At 45.2% G+C, this 19,273-nt stretch overlaps 1 protein-coding gene across 2 annotated transcripts in view; it reads left to right on the top strand.

Moving 5' to 3' along the window:
* Nucleotides 1-334: 334 nt before the first annotated feature.
* Nucleotides 335-19,273, top strand: part of LOC138269554 (cytidine monophosphate-N-acetylneuraminic acid hydroxylase-like) — a 646,172-nt gene continuing 627,233 nt past the window's right edge. For both annotated transcript variants that reach the window (XM_069218805.1, XM_069218804.1), the window contains exon 1: nucleotides 335-409. In XM_069218805.1, the coding sequence (XP_069074906.1) occupies nucleotides 399-409 (11 nt within the window). In that variant the 5' untranslated portion in view covers nucleotides 335-398. The remainder of the gene's footprint in view (nucleotides 410-19,273) is intronic.

Here is a 19,273-nt window from a genome sequence, read left to right on the forward strand (position 1 = left end):
TTAGAGTTCGTGTATGAATTCATAAACACCATTATTTGGAGCCTATAGGAAAATGAACGGTATTACCACGTTGCATTACAATAGAAGACTTTCTGGCAGGTCCACGAATTTAGCTTGTAATAATGCATTATATACACAAACATTGCATGTGTGCGCTTTGCCGTACTTAAGGGCGAAGAGCTATCGTTTATCTAGCTCTAAAAGCCACAGTTTTCCCTGACGTAGTGTGACACTGCTGTTTCAGGAAGCTACGTGTCACTGAAAGCTGGGGTTGTAACATGTAAACCATAGTAAGGTGAACGTGTTCAACCTGTTCCGCCCCTGATCACTCCTTTCCGTCCCTCGTCCGACTCGCTGCTAAACCTCTGCCTGCTGAGTCGCTGTGTCTTCTTGGCATAATGGAAGAACGGTAGGTACTGGCCTGCCTTTGTCTAATTGTGTAAAAAAAAACGTAATGGTTCAATGTCTGTAGGTCACTTCTAAGTAAACTGTACTGCGATGTGTGCGCTTTTTTTCTTCAACTACTATATTATAACTAGATCTTATGTGCCTGCCTTCGTGAAGTTCGTGTATTTGGAGACAGTTTGGCATACTGCCGCTGATTCTGTGGTCTGGAACATTATGTGTACTACCAGTTTAATTGTGCTACGAGAGGGAAAGTAGCGATGATGTTTGAAAATATTATTAACACAGGACACTTTTACGGTTTTATTTACTGAGGTTATCAAATTAAAGCTGTTACAAAATACTTCAACCTTTAGACTGTTTGTGACAAGGTGAACGTGGAAAAGAGCGGTGATTTGCCAATATTTTAGATGAGGTAATATTAGCACTCGCAGTTTCGCTTGTGTATAATTTTAACTTTGATTGCCCGGTTTAATTGACTTTATGGCAAGTTTTTAAAATTGGACTCAGCATTATTACCGAAAAGTTGCCTCTATGTTGCTGAGAATTTACTCTGTGTGCTGCGGTAACACAGTGGTCGGTCATTGCCTCATTGCTAGCAAGATAGCTCAGTGTACTAAGCACTTGCTGCTAAAAAAAGTCTGACCCTATTGAGAGAAAGTTTTAGTCCCAGGAAGACGTTTCGTGAATAGGTGGCCTCCTTTGGAATGGGCGGGCATAAAACGCGACTATTCAGTAACCACGAACTATATAGCGATACATTATTTTTAACACTTTCATTAAGTTTACACAAAAAAACACTGCCAGAGTGTGTGGGCTAGTAGTTTTTATTTTACAATAACAAACTCCCACTTGGGAGTTTGTCTTTGAGGAACAAAAGCTGTTGATACGTTTGGTGTACAGCCATTGAAGCTGATGGAGGATTCACACCAAACGTTTTGTACATTGAAAGGACCCCCATGATGGTGGTCCCTTTCAAGGCACAGAGATGTCCATTGGTCCAGCGAACATCTGTAATTTTGTTTGGTGGTAGTCTGTCAGTGAGGCGAGGCAATGTCATTCGCCACCCTGATGGACTGCACCACCAATCTCTAAAGCAGACCCTCGATATTTCTTTGACCCACATTTTTATTTTAATGTTTTATTTGAGGGAAGTGATGAGGACAAATTATTTTACCTGGTTAAGTTTCAGATGGTTACAAAATGGACAGGACTGAGCTTCTTTGAGAACTTGAGATAGTACATCAACATCCGCATGATCTGAGAATTGAGTGATTGGGGTAGAAATGATAAATGGTGATTAAATGTTTTAGGAAGGAGGTAAGAGCACTGTCAACTCTCATGGGGCAGCACCTGCAGTGGTGGAGGTAGGAAGCCACCTAAATCACACAAAACCCAAAGATGGAAGTCACGAAGACTGGTGACAGGTCATTATTTTCCCCTTGCTAGTGCTTTCTTTCTCTAGCACATAAAGGGCCTGATTCTAACCTTGGCGGACGGCGGAGGCCGTCCGCCAAGGTTCCGCCGCCAAATGACCGCACCGCGGTCACAAGACCGCGGCGGTCATTCTAACATTTCCTCTGGGCCGGCGGGCGCTCTCCAAAAGAGCGCCCGCCGGCCCAGAGGAAATGCCCCTGCAACGAGGACGCTGGCTCAGAATTGAGCCGGCGTAGTTGCAGGGGTGCGACGGGTGCAGTTGCACCCGTCGCGTATTTCAGTGTCTGCATGGCAGACACTGAAATACTTTGCGGGGCCCTCTTACGGGGGCCCCTGCAGTGCCCATGCCATGGGCATGGGCACTGCAGGGGCCCCCAGGGGCCCCGCGGCACCCCCTACCGCCATCCTGTTCATGGCGGGAGACCCGCCAGGAACAGGATGGCGGTAGGGGGTGTCAGAATCCCCATGGCTGAAGAGCGCGCTCCGCAGCCATGGAGGATTCCCCCGAGCAGCGGAAAGTCGGCGGGAGACCGCCGACTTTCCGCTTCTGACCGCGGCTGAACCGCCGCGGTCAGAATGCTCGTGGGAGCACCGCCAGCCTGTTGGCGGTGCTCCCGTGGTCGGTGGCGGTCAGAATGACCCCCAAAGTCTTTTTTAACACAGGTTTTCGAAAATATTAATGTTACCCCTTATCAACAGATGCTCAAATTTGCATCTGAAAGACATCTCTGCCTCTCATCAACGGGGTTGTTTATCCGGTGACTGCCCACAAGAAAATAGGCAGAAAGCAAGGTGCTGAACTTTATTTTGCATTTCACAATTTTGTGCTTTGGCACTACGACATTGGATACTAACATAGATTTTTTCAGCCAGCAGCATGTTGCATTGTGGAACTTGTAGTTTTTCTTTTAAGAGTTTGGTTATGGACTCAAACGCCCAGCGTGCAAAGTGCACTCAGCTAAAATGCCAATATTGATTGGATGTGTTATACATGACATGGGACCACTTGTCAGCTATCGTTTACAAAATTGCCTACTCCAGTGATGCTTAACCATTTGACTTCCGAGCAACCCACTGACTCATTATTGGAATCTGGTGACCCCTACTGAGTCAGTATTAAAAGCCAGGGACACTCAGCCTGTGCTATTTCTATGATTTGAGCCTCAAAATAATACATGCAATGATAGCAATAAGTATACACCCAAAAAATTATCATTATTGAAATATTTTGTTTAATTCACAATCAAATATAGAAAAGGTCTTTACATTTTCAATGTTGCTTCTTTATTTGTATATAATGTATTAATTTGAATGTATTAGTTTTAATATTATTATTTATTTTTTTAAACAGTGGCATACTCCCTGACTACACTTCTCGAACCCCTCCAGTGGTCCTCAGACCACAGGTTAAGAACTACTAGCCGATTTCATTAAAAAATGCTTGCTTGACTCGTAAAACCAAAAGTAAACTTTGCTCACATATTTTGTGAGAGATAACTCTTTCACTCAGATGCATTGGTAAGGTTGATTGATTTTTCTTGTGTGTCACTGAAAGTTTTATACTGATCCCCACTACACAAAGGTCCACAAGGACAGCCACAGCCCAACCTATCCTAACATAAAGTATGTCACGGATAGACGGCATTAGCAGAAGAAACACTACGCCAATTATTTACACTTAAAGGACAAGTACAACACAGGTAGCTGACATGTTAAAGAGTGAGTAAAATGTGTTAAAGGACTTTTGTTGATTTCAGTATTCAGAAGTACAAAACACCTATGAGAAACAGACAAACCTCTTAAGGAATTGACATACATTAATGTACTCATATAGGATGATGAAGGCTCCCCTAACTAGTATGGCGTGCATCATCAGTTGGTTCCAAATCTAGCACTGGGAAGCATTCAAAAGTACCACAATTCACTGTTTCTACAGTCTCCCAGTTATGGGTTCTCTAGTTTGGGTGAGATCATATCACTTATGGCAAAAATTATGGGGCATATTTATACTCCGTTTGCGCCGAATTTGCGTCGTTTTTTTCGACGCAAATTCGGCGCAAAACTAACACCATATTTGTACTTTGGCGTTAGATGCGTCTAGTGCCAAAGTATGAGGAAAGAGCGTCATTTTTTTGCGTGAACGCCTTCCTTGCGTTAATGAGATGCAAGGTAGGCGTTCCCGTCTAAAAAAATGACTGCGACGCAAATGCGTCGTATTTATACTCCCGGGCAAAAATCACGCCCGGGAGTGGGCGGGGCAAAAAACCCCGCATTTGCGCCGGATTTTAGCGCCTGGGTCAGGGCAGGCGTTAAGGGACCTGTGGGCTGAAAATGAGCCCACAGCTGCCCTCCCATGCCCCCAGGGACCCCCCCTGCCACCCTTGCCCACCCCAGGAGGACACCCAAGGATGGAGGGACCCATCCCAGGGACATTCAGGTAAGTTCAGGTAAGTATAATTTCTTATTTTTTTTATATTTTTTTTTGGCATAGGGGGGCCTGATTTGTGCCCCCCTACATGCCTCAATGCCCAATGACCATGCCCAGGGGACATAAGTCCCCTGGGCATGGCCATTGGGCAAGGGGGCATGACTCCTGTCTTTACTAAGACAGGAGTCATGTAAATGGCGTCTGGGCGTCGTTAAAAATGGCGCAAATCGGGTGGAGGCGATTTTTTGGCGTCAACCTGACTTGCACCATTTTAAGACGCCCTAACGCCATTTTCCCCAACGCCGGCGCTGCCTGGTGTATGTGTTTTTTTTCCACGCACACCAGGCAGCGCCGGTCTGCTAGCGCCGGCTAACGCCATTCAATAAATACGGCGCCCGCATGGTGCTTCAGAATGGCGTTATCCGGCGCAAAACTTTTTGACGCTAAACTGCGTTAGCGCAGTTTAGCGTCAAAAAGTATAAATACGGGCCAATGTTCTCTGATAAATTGTCAAACTTGTATTACAATTCATGTGGGTAATTCAAAAATATTTTTTACATATGTGTCTTCTACCACAAAATTAAAAACAAGAGGGACAAAAATAGTCCCTACTGAACTTTTCCATCAACATGTTTCAGTGTTTGAATATTGCCCCTTTGGGCTCAGGAGTCTTCTCCACGAGTACTGGTATCACATCAAATATTGTGAAATAATCCCAGTTTCATAGGGCATGTTCACCTGCCTTAGAAGGGGGAAGGGCCGATAGGTCACATTTCCTCAGGTCCCACTTTTTGGAATGGTCTTGAAGCAGACTTATGGTGATGCTTTTGGCACGTGCGGCATGATTCACAGGACAAGTCACTGTAATCATATAGTCTGTGCTATAAAACAGGTAATGCCAAACCACACTCATGTCTGACTGGGTATGGATACCAGGAGTGCACAGGCCTTGAGACTCCGTGCTATGCGCCTAAAACGAAAGCATCTCCTACCTCGCAACCAGCACCAGCAGGGCAGTGGAAGTGAGGCAATGCTAGCTGGGTCCCATCATTTTCCACAGCTCCATCTTGTTGAAGTCTGTCTGTAAAACCACAGGATGAAGGCTTACTAGAACAGCTTTTCGGTCAGCCTAGGCACTCTGCACTACAGCGAGTGTCAGTGGCTGTCGCTTTATTGCTAAACTTTACATATAAAAAGTGTTTTTTGGATTGTTTCACTTTATCACCTTAGATTACATCACTGCACTGAGTGGCCTTTTTAAAATTAGTGAACCACACCCTCTCTGTTGTCACAATTTCATTAATGACTCAAGAGGCAAGTCAATTGTCTTGTTTCTTCTATATAAGCCTTCATGTTTTTTTGATACATGTAGCAACATTATGGTCTATTAAACCATACACAAGAGAGGTTGTTGAACAGAGTGCAGCCTGAACTAGTTCAAGGTGCTATCAAATGTGGTGATCATGCAAAGGAAGGCATAATGAAGAAAAGTGTCTATGGTCACACTTTTTGGGTATGCCTGGATTCTTGTTTCGAAACCAGGTTTCTTGATGAGACATTGTGCAATCCTTGGTGGATATTACATTCTTTCCCTCTTCTCCTCTGATGACAATTTTATTAGTGACCCAAGAGGCACGTTTTTGTGGTGTGCCTCCTATCAAAGACCTTTATTGCAGTTATAGACAGAGAAACATTATAGGCTGTTAAACTATATAGATGAAAGTTTTTAGTACAGCTCACATCTTGAACTGAGTTATTTGAAGGCACTCTCATATGTGAACATCACTGAAACAGAGAGAAGAAAAGTATTTGCCGAGGGTCATACAATTTGTGCAAGCAGGGATTGAAACCAGAGTTTCTGTGTCATGCCACCACAACTAGTTTTTCCCTGGGTCCAATAACAGTGTCTGACTGGCCTGAGTATTTTATGCAAATGCATTCAAAATACCTTTTGTTTTTATAAGATGGAGCAACAGCAGAGGAAATACCCCTCTTCATACACTGGCTACTCCTTTTTATAGAACAAGTGCACACTTTCCTCCTTCAGAGAATGGGTAAAGCTAGTATTGCATCAGCACAAGCCTTTCCCATCACAGGACAGGAAGAAAAAGGGCAGTAGCAGTGTGCACTTAACTGCCTCTCAGTATAGGGATGGCATGGCAGTAGCAATGCAAGCTTCCTTCTCTCACAGATGACATGAGTGAAGTCTTCCATTTCCCACAGAACAGATCCAGCAGGGTAAAGCTGTACAGACTTTAATTGCTTACAGAATGTGTACACATAAGACGTGAGTGACTTTTCAAAAACAGATCTCTACAGTAGGGGCTTAACTCAATAAGAGGAATGTATAGGAGGAAGAGTGATTGAAATGGAAGTTCTAACACCATTCTCACTTAGGTGATATTCCACGTCAGCACCCTCTGTTGGTTCTATAGTTTTCCATGTACTGTGAAATTAAAGTAATCTAGTATCAATCAATCAATTAATCACTGCATTTGTAAAGCGCGCTACATACCCACGAGGGTCTCAAGGCGCTGTGGAGGGGGGGTGCTACTGGTCGAAGAGCCAGGTCTTGAGGAGTCTTCTGAAGGCCAGCAGGTTCTGGGTCTGTCGTAGGATGGTGGGGAGAGTGTTCCAGGTCTTGGCGGCGAGGAAGGAGAAGGATCTGCCTCCGGCGGTGGTTTTCCAGATGCGGGGGACTGTGGCGAGGGCGAGGTTGGCTGAGCGGAGACTTAGGGTGGGGGTGTGGAAGCTGAGTCGGTTGTTGAGGTAGGTGGGTCCGGTGTTGTGCAGTGCTTTGTGTGCGTGGATGAGGAGCTTGAAGGTGATCCTTTTGTTGACGGGGAGCCAGTGCAGGCCTCTCGGGTGGAGTGTGATGTGGCTGTGGCGGGGGACATCGAGGATGAGTCGGGCCGAGGCGTTCTGGATGCGTTGGAGTCGTCTCAGGAGCTTGTTTGTAATTCCTGAGTAGACTGCGTTCCCGTAGTCGAGTCTGTTGGTGATGAGGGCCTGGGGAACGGTTTTTCTCGTGTCGAGGGGGATCCATTTGAAGATCTGTGGAGCATACGGAGGGTGTTGAAGCAGGACGCGGAGACGGCGTTGACTTGCCTGGTCATGGAGAGAGTGGAGTCGAGGATGACCCCCAGGTTGCGTGCGTGGTCTGTGGGTTACGGGGCTGTGCCTAGTGACGTGGGCCACCAGGAGTCGTCCCAGGCTGATGGGGTGGGTCCGAGAATGAGGACCTCCGTCTTGTCTGAGTTCAGCTTCAGTTCATTAGTATGTCGTAGGTATTTTGAGCAGTCTCACTACAGCCTAAGTAATTATGCTCTAGACAGGCATACTATGTTCTAGACAGGCAACCTCTTCAAAAAGGATTGAATGCACCTGCATTAGGTTTTGTGCAATCCTAGCCTCGGTACAGCACCTGACCAAAATGTTTAGGGCCACCAGTGTGTAAGAGGTTACATTTACTTACTCATAAGGTGCCCGTTTTGAGTCGTGAAACACCCCTTATTGTACTTCCTCTGTGTTGCAAATGAAATTGGCTCCTTTGATGCAATGAATTCAAAGATCCAGGAATGATGAGAACCATTTGAAAAATGAGCTTTCAAGGCAATTATTTTTGGGCGTTCATAGGGAATTATGGTGGTTATTCTAACTTTGGAGGAGGTGTTAATCCGTCCCAAAAGTGACGGAAAAGTGACGTATTTACCACCAGCCGTATTACGAGTCCATTATATCCTATGGAACTCGTAATACGGCTGGTGGTATATCCGTCACTTTACCGTCACTTTTGGGACGGATTAACACTCCTCCAAAGTTAGAATAACCCCCTATGTGTCTGAAGCCGCTGGGGGTCTAGGACAATGAGCAGCCAAGGATTAGCTTCATCTTAAATTTGAAAGGTTTCATTGACTATATTCAATGTTACACTTTAAATTCTGCTTCGTGCTCCCGATCCAGAGTGTAAACCAACTGACAGTTCAAGTTCTTTGTGAAAGAAATGAAATGAAAGGAAACATATTTCTAAAGTGCTCTTTCACCCCGAGGCATCTTGGTACAAAAAAGAAACACGTCTGTGTTATAACGTTAAAAGCAGTACACATTGATTGGTTGGCATAGATGTGCATTATTATGTAGCAGTAGAGCCTTTTATTCTGGAGGTTCCATGGGTAGCAACTGGGAGTTGACAGTTGTGTGTCAGAAGATATTCCTATACAAAGTGTCGGAGGCTGCTAAATAAAGAACAAATACCTTAATTTGGCGTAAATACTACAGGCTGTCAGGACAACAAAAGGGTCACAACTCTCAGACTTTGAAAACACGAAGCGAGGTTTCAATTTCCTAAAGTGGTGATGATTATTCATAGCTTTTATTTTAACAGGAAAGAGCATCCAATGTTGGCAATGAGCAAGGAAAAGGATCTGGCTTCCCAAGCACCATACCGTCCTCTCTCTCCAAAGTTCTGAGTTTAAGATATTTTGCAGTGGTATTGGCCCGATCCCATGCAGAGTCATGCACCATGCACAGTAGAATCTTCCCCTGAGTATCTGTTAATGACTACACCACACCCACACATATAGCTGTAAATTACACGTCTTTATTCCTCTGCGTGATCCTGTGAACTTCTCAACATTGTAAACCAAGCTTTTATTACATTCTATTCTAGGAATTATGTCACGCTGATACGGAGTCACGGAGTCCACTGGGAGCCAGAAAGGTTCCATTCTAAATCGTGCAAGACACTAAGGCCCTCATTCCGAGCCTGGCGGGCGGCGGAGGCCGCCCGCCAGGCTTCCCCCCTCCGAAATACCGCTCCGCGGTCGTAAGACCGCGGAGGGTATTCCGAGTTTTCCCCTGGGCTGGCGGGCGGTCTTCACAAGACCGCCCGCCAGCCCAGGGGAAAACTCCCTTCCCACGATGACGCCGGCTCGTAATAGAGCCGGCGGAGTGGGAAGGTGCGACGGGTGCAGTTGCACCCGTCGCGTATTTCAGTGTCTGCTTTGCAGACACTGAAATACTTTTAGGGGCCCTCTTACGGGGGCCCCTGCGACTCCCCCTCCCGCCATCCGGTTCCCGGCGGGAGAACCGCCAGGAACTGGATGGCGGGAGGGGGAGTCGGAATCCCCATGCCGGCGCAGCATGCTGCGCCGGCTTGGAGGATTCCTTTGGGGCAGCGGGAAACCGGCGGGAGACCGCCGGTTTCCCTTCTCTGACCGCGGCTGAGCCGCCGCGGTCAGAATGCCCCGCGGGGCACCGCCGGCCTGTCGGCGGTGCCACCGCGTCCCACGGCCCTGGCGGACTTGTTCCGCCAGGGTCGTAATGACCCCCTAAATCTCCCCTCCCTTAAATGAAAATTTTCAATTTTTAGCAAATCAGTATATTAGTATATATATATATATATATTCACTGAAAAAACAAAGGTTACAGGGACATTATAGTTATATTCAGAATTTACTTGTACAAAACCATAGAAATTAAGCAGTAGTTAGAGTTCTTTTAAGTAACTATAACTTGTGCCCTAAGGTAACTAAAGAACTATAACTATAACTGCTGAATTTCTATGTTTTTTATGAGTAAATTCAGAACCTAACTATAAAGTCCATGTAACCTTTTTTTTTCATTGAATTTCCATGTTTTTTTTAACATATAGTAATTTTCATTACTATGCGTTAATCTAACCACCGCCGTGCGCGGCGGCGGTTGGCCACAGGGACTGACCAGGGCCAACCCCCAATAAGCACCCAACCTTGAACTGTGAACGGCCTCCACCCTTGCGCAGAAGGGGTTGCCCACAAAGGCTTGTCTGCAGCCAATCCCTGTGGCCAACCACCCCTAGCCACCCAACCCCATACTGTGCATCTCCCTTTCGCTGTATACTGTATATGTTGGCCGCTCCGTCTCTGGGAGGGTGAAAAGGCGTGAGAGGTTTTATCTGGGGGTGAGAGTGGCTGTCAAAGTGTGTGTCTGGGTGTGATAGTGCATACAGCATTGTTTTAGTGGGTGCATCACTATGTGTGCGGGTCTGTGAGTGGGTGCATGAGGGTGTCGGTGGGTCTATGAGTGGGTATGTGACAGTCTGAGTGTGTGTATGAGTGGGTGTGTAACTGAGTGAGTGGGTCTGTGAGTGGGTGTGTAAGGGTCTGACTGGGCTGTGAGTTAGTGCATGGGAATCTGAGTGGTTCTATGAGTGGGTGTGTGGGTGTGTGAGTGTCTGAGTGGGTCTGTGATTGGTTGCATAAGTGTCTGAATGGGTGTTTAAGTGGGTGAAAGATTAAAAGAGAGAGAGAAATAGAGAAACAGAGTGAGAGGGAGAGAAATAGTTTGTTAGGCTTTGATATATGACCTACTTAGAATGAGATATTTTGGAACATTAAAAAGAAAACTGCATTTGTTTTTTTTTAAAGCGTAAGATTACCTTTCTGTATGAGCCTTAAGGAATTATAGTTAAAAAACAAGAAGGAAGCAAGTCCAGCTGGGCCCTGACCCTTAATGCTCAGTGTGAAGGTCTGAGACCTTCACACTGAGCTATTGTCTTTTTTTTAGCCCTTTATGGGCCATCAGGAACTGCGAGGGAGGCACTCCCCCGCAGTACCAACAGATTTGTTTATTTATTTTGTTTAAAAAAAAAATCCTCATTAGTATGCAGCTTTACTGTCATAATCTTTTACTTTCCTAAACCATGAAATAAAAGAGAGAATTTACTTAATAGTTTATGATGAGCATTCATGTTGTAATTCCCAGAAATCAGTCTCATGTCAGCAGTTGTGTTGAAACTGAGCAAACAAACACTTGCCGCTGTACCTTGAAGCACATTGATTGTGCTTGTACCTTTGTTTTCTTATGCTTCACTGTAGCTGTAAATGAACCTTGACTTTTTATCGGGGTTGATGCAGTCCAGGTATACACTTTGGTCTTTGATGGTGTAAGCTGCGGTAATAGAGACAGTTTATTGTATTTGTCTTCAGGCATTATATTTATAAATGCCCCACTGTTGATAATGAAAGATATTGAACATCCATTTATTTTCAATGTAATCTTTGGAGAGTGTTTGTATGACTTTGCTGCTTAGGCATGTGGACTTTTTTTGACATTTTTCTTCACATGCGACCAGTCTGACATGTGAAAACATTTCTGAAGTAGGCATCGACATGGCACAATGACTTTCTTTACTTTCACTTACTATTTAAGGCATAAGAACTGTTTGATGATAATTTATTTTCCTCCACGGATGTAAGATGGAACAACGCATGCGTATATCACGCATGCCTAAACAACGTGGTCTCTACAATGACTGCGTCTTTACCATGCCTGCCTTTACAATGAATTTCAATGTAAAAGAATGTTTGGTAAAGGAACATGCATGGTAAATTCTTCCCTGCCTTTCCCCCTACACCTGACACCATACTCTAACCACCCAAACCCTTACAACTGCCCCTTCACACCCTGCCCTGAGCCCTAATCCCCTCCCCTACCCTGCTCTGTCCTAAAACCTACCCCGCCCTGCCCTAAAAACTACTCCGACCCCCCCACTTCTCCCTAAAGCCTAAAACCTACTCTGTCCTATAATCTACCCCATCCTGTTCTAAAAACTACCCTGACCCCCGATCCTAAACCCTAAAACCTACCCTGCCCTGTCCTAAAAATTAGCCCAACCCCCCACCCTAAATTAACAAAAGATACTCTGCCCTGTCCTAAAACCTACCCCACCCTTCCTAAAAACTACCCCGACCCTCACCCTTAACCCCAAAACCTATTCTGCCCTATCCTAAAAACTACCTGACCTCCCTCCCCCACCCAAAAGCCTATAACCTACCATGTCCTGTTCTAAAAGCTACCCCAAAACCCCTGCCTAAACTGCAAAACCTACCTGGTCCTAAAAACTACCCCTCCTTGTCCTAAAAATTACCCCGACCCACCGCCCTGAAACCTAAAACCTATCCCACCCTGTCCTAAAAACTAACCAGACCCCCTGCCCTAAATCCTAAAAGCTACCCTGCCCTGTCTTAAAACCTACCCCGCCCTGACCTAAAAACTATCCCAACCCCCACTCTAAACTCTAAAAGCTATCCAGCCCTGTCATAAAACCTACTCCACCCTGTCCTAAAAAGTACCTGAACCCCACACTCCCACCCTAAACTCTAAAACTGACCCTGTCCTAAAACCTACATACCCTGTCCCAAAAAAATACCCTGACCCCCGCCTTAAACCCTAAAATCTACCCTGTCCTGAAAACTACCCTGTCTTGTTCTAAAAGCTACCCTGTCATCCCGCCCTAAACTGTAAAAGCTTCCCTTCCCTGTCCTAAAAACTACCACTTCCCCACTCTAAACCCTAAAAGCTACCCTGCCCTGTCCTAAAACCTACCCTGCCCTGCCCTAAAAACAATCCTGGCCCGCCTTAAACCCTAAAACCTACCCTGTATTAAAAACTACCCCACCTTGTCCTAATAACTAACCTGACCCCTCGCCCTAAACCCTAAAAGCTACCCTGCCATGTCCTAAAGCCTACCAGACACTGTCCTAAAAACGATCCCGAGCCCCGCACTAGACCTTAAAACCTACCCTATCCTAAAAACGACCCCACCAGTCCTGAAAGATACCCTGATCCCCCACCCGGAACCCTAAAACTTACCCTGGCCTGTCCTAAAAACTACCCCAACTCTCCGCATTTGCCCTAAACCCTACAGGCTACCATGCCCTGTCCTAAAACCTACCACGACCCGTCCTAAAAAACTACCCTGCCCAAAACCTACCCCATGTTGTCCTAAAAAATACCCCAAGCCCCTGCCCTAAAACCCTAAATCTACTCCACCCTGTCCTAAAAATTACCCTGACCCCTTCCCTAAACCCTAAAACCTTCCCTGTCCTAAAAACTACCCTGCCACGCACTAAACCCTAAAAGCTACCCTGCCCTTTCTTAAAACCCACCCCACCCTATCCAAATACCTACCCCGCCCTGTCCTAAAAACTATCCGACTCCCCATCCGGCCCTCAACCCTAAAACCTAACCTGTCCTAAAAACTACCCCGACTGCCCCACCATGAACCCTAAAACCTTCCCCAACGTGTCCTAAAAAAGACCCCACCCCGACCCTGTCCTAAAAACTACCCTAATCCCCCTCCCAAATCCGGCCCCACTTACCTCTCTCTCCTCTGATCGCTGCTCCTTCCTGTTCCGCCCCAACTGCTCTCTCTTCCGTTACCATGCATCTGTGTGGCAAAGGCATGGGTGCTAAATGCATGCATATTAAATGTATATGCATGGTAATGGCAGCGTGGTCAATGCATAGCATTGCATTGACCACGTAGTTAGTGATGTTTCTCTTCCTTCACTAATGTCGCCTCTTGGCCTTGTGTGTGTGCATCAAATCTTGCTTTTGGGATGTTCTGGTGGCCCTTTTGTCTTTGTGTCGTGACTTACCTACTTTTGACTTTGCGTTACACATAGTCTCAAAGTGTTTCTCTTTCTCACAGCTTTTGCATATCTGTCTAATGGGAGGGCACTTTCCTTTGTGTGGAAAAAAAAATCCACACCTGTTACACTACTTCTTTTCACACGAAACGATCATTTTGTGTTCTTCAGTCTTTTGGTTCGGATTACTTTTCAGAATCATGGCTGGCTTTCTCTGAAAGACTTGCCTCCATGTGAGCAACTTGTCTCTCAGTACGTTTCTCAGCTGTGGCAGTCATCAGCACGTGCTCCAGACTAAGAGTTCCTCTCAGCATTCGTTGTCTGGATGAATCGAACAGGTGTTCATCAATAACTCTAAGCCTCATGGCTTCTTTATTGTTAAATAAATTCATTGAACTTACAGCGTTTCATGAGTGTGTCGACTCTTTCCACAAAGTAATTGATTGTTTTACCAACGCTTTGACATTCTTGACTCAAATCATATCGTTTATAATCAACATTTGACACTGGATTGAACTTCAAATTTAGCCCATTCTCAAGCTGTTGGAATTTGACTTCTTCAACAGTTCTCAGCATTTTCTTTATGACTTCTTTTACACCATCACCAGCAAGATTTATGAGATATTTGATGATCTTTGTGTTATCTGTCTCTTCAAAGGCATCAATAAAATCGTCGAATGTCTCTATCCAGGCAGTTCATGTATCGCCAATATTCTGCTTTTTGGTGGTATCGAAATGTGGTAGTGGTTTCAGGAAGGCAGCAGCAGTGTAAACCACTGTGGAATTTACTAACGTTGAAAGTAGCATGCCTCCTGATGCTGTGGGAAACTACTGACATTGAGAGTAGCATGCTCCCTGACACTGTGGGATGATCATGTTTGCTTAAGTCTTCTTTAAAGTCTCTTGATGTATGAGCCTCGGGATTGTCTATAACATTAAGTCGAACAGTGTCTTCTTTCTTAGCTACCATCTTCAAGTTTCACAGATCCAACTGTTGCCTTCAACTCTTTTCTCTTTGAAGACCTATGAAGTTTTTCCTCACTCTACTCTGCAGCTTAGTGAGCAAATGCTTTGGATATTGACAGTTCTGTAAGCACAACCCAGAGCACTTTTTCCTTGAACCACTCCGCTGAATGTTGTGACATGATGCGTCTCTTTATTGGGATTGGTAACTTATTAATTACCTCGGTTTATACATCAATTTGCTTTTTCTGACACCTGGTTGACCTCTGCCTTGCAATGCTTCTGTTTGCAACATTATTTCGTAAATTACAATTGTCTTCACCGTGCTTTGTAAATTTGGCTGAATCCGCCTTCAGCATTGATGCTCTGTACAATGTATAACCTTATTTTGTGTGGCAGTGGTGGTCTTAGCTTCTTGACCAATGATGCGTACACTCCTTAGTGAAGCTTTCTTTTTGTTCACACACTTCACACTGGCTGGAGCTGTGCTTTGACTCCACACATGCCAACCGACGACTCTGCACTTTGACGAAGGCACACGTGGCAAGCATGAGCAGTTTGCTTTGACAACGCCAAACTCTCCAGGAGAGCTCTTTCTTCTTTGGCTTACGTATCCCCTATCTTGTCACCAGTGATGTACCTTTCCCAGCCCGTGTACCCACCAATGACTACGCCACACATGGACTTATAAATCACACATCTTTCTTCCTCTGCATGTAACTGTGAAAGCCTCAACATTCTAAATCAAGTTTTCATTGCTTTCTGTTCTAGTGATTACATCACACTGATGTGGAGTCTGCTGGGAGATAGAAAGTTTAAGTTCTAAATCATGCAAGACACTACACACAGCATCGTAAACACTGGTTGTTTTCGAATTGGCAACCAGTGGAGTCTCTTTAAACTCCCTCTCCCACCCCGTGTGATGGACTGATGTCTGGATAGCCCTAGGAGTAATCAAGCTGCCACATTCTCTACTACCTTCAATCTTGAGCACAGCAGTTGAGTAGTTATCAAATATATTGCAAATTGCAATAATCCAAACCCAAAGTTATTGGTGTTTGGGGATGTACCGAAAGATTGTTCTCGACATTCTGATAAGGTAAAAATGTGAAGTGTCCACATGATTGATTTGTGTCACAAAGGCCACATTCTTATAAAAAACTACACCCAAATTCTTATCTGATTCCAATGGTAGGGGCCCGGTTCCAAATCTGGCAGTCAACCACAGATTTCACCTAAAGGCTGGTTTAGAGCCAAATATTAAGACCACCCTTTTTTACCATTTAATTTTAGACAGGTGGTCTTTATTCAACTATCTACCTGCCTCATGGAATTTTGAAATTAGTCTGCAACCACTAGGTGATTTGGTGATATTAATCACAATTTGGGTGTCATCCACATAAGATGATACTCTGAAGCCGATGATTGCACTAACTCAGCCAATGGGACCATAGACAGGTTGAAAGAGTGCAGAACTCTGTGGAATGCCATATGGGAGTGCAAGCAGTTGTGATTCAAATGGTTTGCATTCCACTGTTTGTGTTTTTCCAGTTAGGAAGGAAGACAATAGCCTAAGAACCTTAGGGCCTGATTTATATCCTGGCAGATGAGTTACTACTTTACAACAGTGAATGATAACCCATCCGCCGAAATATAAATCCCATTATATTCAAAGGAATCCATATTTCGGAGGATGGGATATCTGTCACCGTTGTGACGGAGTAACAGACTCGTCCACCAGAATCTCAATCAGGCCCTTAGTTTTTATGCCTATCTTAGAAAGTCACAGTAACAACATAGAGTGGGCAACTGTGTCAAACGCCGCAGACACAACTAATAATTGCAGGGCAGCTAAACTTTCAAAGTCTGGGATAGTTTTTATGTTGTCTGAGACTGATATCAGCACCAGTTCTGTGCCATGTCCTTCTATGAAGCCTGCTTAAGTACTGTAAAGCAAATTGTGATGCTCCAGGATTATAAATAGTACTTGAGTAAGTGTTTTCTTCAAAAGACTAGCTGGCAGTGGCAGGAGTGAAATAGGTTTATAGTTTTTCCACACATTAGGGTCAGCATTTGTTTTTTTAAATCACGGTTATTCTAGCTTCTTCCCACGGATTAAATGGCAGAATTATATACTAGCATGAGGTTTTTAGTAACAATATCTGAAGCACAGTGCAGAATGTGGGGGGGCAAGGGTCAAAAACGGAAACTGATTTAGATGTCAAAATAGGTTGTTTAACACAAGTTTGTTTCAGAAGCACTCTTCAGAAGAATCTGCTTAAGATTGGGTAGAATATCAAGCAGAAATTATTGAAAAATGTCTTTAATTCTGCCCTGATAAAATGGTTAACTGATTACACATTTATTGGGAACTAGAAGAGCTTGAGTTTAGTTTTCATAGGGATTTCTAACATTTTGGTTAGGAAAGGTGCATTTGATGTCAGATGAAAGTTCTTTTGGTCATCAAGATCTGCTCCTTGTTTTTTAAGTCTGATGTTGGTGATGGATTTTTCTGAAATTGTACAGTATTCTTAGGCTCATGAATTGCGATTGGTCTCTTTTGATCTGGAAAAAGAGTTTGATATTGCAAAGTGGCCATTTCTGATGGCGGTGCTGTGGGCGATAGGGTGTGGTCCCATATTTTGTAGCTGGATGTGGCTCTTGAACATGAGCCCTACAGTCTGTATTAATATTGTGGGTGGCCCTTCTGAGGGGTGGAAGGTTGGGAGGGGCACCAGACAGGTTTGTACTCTCTTGCCCCTCCTGTTTGCTCTTCCAATTGAGACCTTGGCACTTCTCCTACATAACGATTTGGAGCTGTTGGGGATTTGAGTGGGGGGTTCCAAGCATGTTATCTCTCTCTGTGTGGATGGCACACTGGTATATGTACGCTCTTCTGGCCAGGCTGTGGCAATAATAATGGGGCTCCTCAGTGCCTTTGGCAGGGTCTAAGGACTTTGAGTTAATCTTGGGAAATCACTCTTGTTTCCACTTGGTGGTCTGATTGCAGTGCTTACTGCCCAGTTACCCAGGCTCGGGAAACAGAGAGCTTTACATACTTAGGTGTATGGGTCACCCACAATGAGGACACGTATTGGCATTTGAATGAGGATAGAGTCATAGCAGGACTTGAGGGTGCCGTAGCATTATGGAATAGACTCCTCTTGGCAGTGATAGGTAGGGTTTCAATGACCAAAATGGTCTTTCTCCCTCGCTGCCTTTATTTGGTCCAAAATACAATGTTTCCGCTCCAACTGCACTTTTTCCTCAAATTGGACAGTTTACTTATTTCTGTAGTCTGGGCCCAGTGGCATAGCAGAGTGGCACTATCGGCACTATAGGTCTTCAAGCGTGACATGGAGAATGGGAGTCTTGCTATACCAGATATATGGCACTACTACTATGCAGCCATCTCACAACATGCTGCGAGGTGGTTCGCAGACTCAGATAATTGGGAAAAGCAACTGTTTCTGGACATGCTGGGGAATGATATGTTGGCATACTTGTTGTTAATACCAGACTTGGTGAGGCAGATTGCAGCGATATGGGAGGTGCTCTGCAGTGCCCCCTTTGATAGGGAGCTTCATCTCTGGGACCTTGCTCCTTTTAGGGCAATCGATGATGATATGTCCATGAATCAATAATATGTCCATTGAGGGCAATGAAGGGAGGGGGATGCCAGGTGGTGGGGGATCTTTACTCTCGGTGGTCTTTATCACATTCCAGGAGGCTCGGGAGACCTTTGAAGTAGGACTGGGCCACTTCCTCCATTATGCTAAGTTGGAGAGCGTATCACAAGAAGTCTGGGCTGGTTTCCCAGTGGCAGCCCAGCCCTCCCTGATGTTGGGTGGCCTACTTCGGTGGGGAGAGGGATGGCATCTCATCTTCTTATTCTATATGCAGACCGACATGGTTAACGCCCCTTACACTTCATGTGGGGCCTGAGAACGGAAATTGGAGAAGCCCATTGAGAATGTTGACTGGGCGCATGCATGTGAATCGGTGAGGAGGGTGTCATACAACCATAGATTGAAGTTGCTTCATTTTAATTATCTACATTGCACCTATGTGACTTCTAGACAATTAAACAGGATGGACCCCTTGAGGGAGGCGTCATGTGTACAATGTGGGGGGGGGGGGGGGGGAGCCACCTTCTTGCACTTGGCATGGGCATTTGGTATGATTCAGGGATTCTGGAGGGATATGGTGCCCAAAATAGTGGAAGCGATGGACATTGATATCCCTCTGACTCTGTTGCCATGCCTCTTGGGGGTGGTGGTGAAGCCCAGGAGGCGGAGGATTCCTTATTGGCTGGCCAAGCTTGCACTGCCCTTGGCCAAGTGGCGAGTGGTCATCAGATGGATGGGCATCCAAACACTGTTGGTGTCTTCTTGGCAGAGGGATCTCCTTGAATGAAGGGTAGCAGAGGAGATGCACATGCTCATTGCCCACACCGATGAGGGTGCCTTGAAAGTGATCTTGTTTTGGGGGCACCTTCTCAACAAATTTGCCTCGGAGGAGGGCTCTAATGAGGAGGAGTGATGGTTGTGCCCTTTGTACCAAAGGTAACATGATTATGTCAGCAAAGCTTGCACAATTGTACTAATCAATGTTTATTTGACTTGAT

Source organism: Pleurodeles waltl, chromosome 2_1 (genome assembly GCF_031143425.1).
Source record: "Pleurodeles waltl isolate 20211129_DDA chromosome 2_1, aPleWal1.hap1.20221129, whole genome shotgun sequence".
Taxonomy (NCBI): domain Eukaryota; kingdom Metazoa; phylum Chordata; class Amphibia; order Caudata; family Salamandridae; genus Pleurodeles; species Pleurodeles waltl.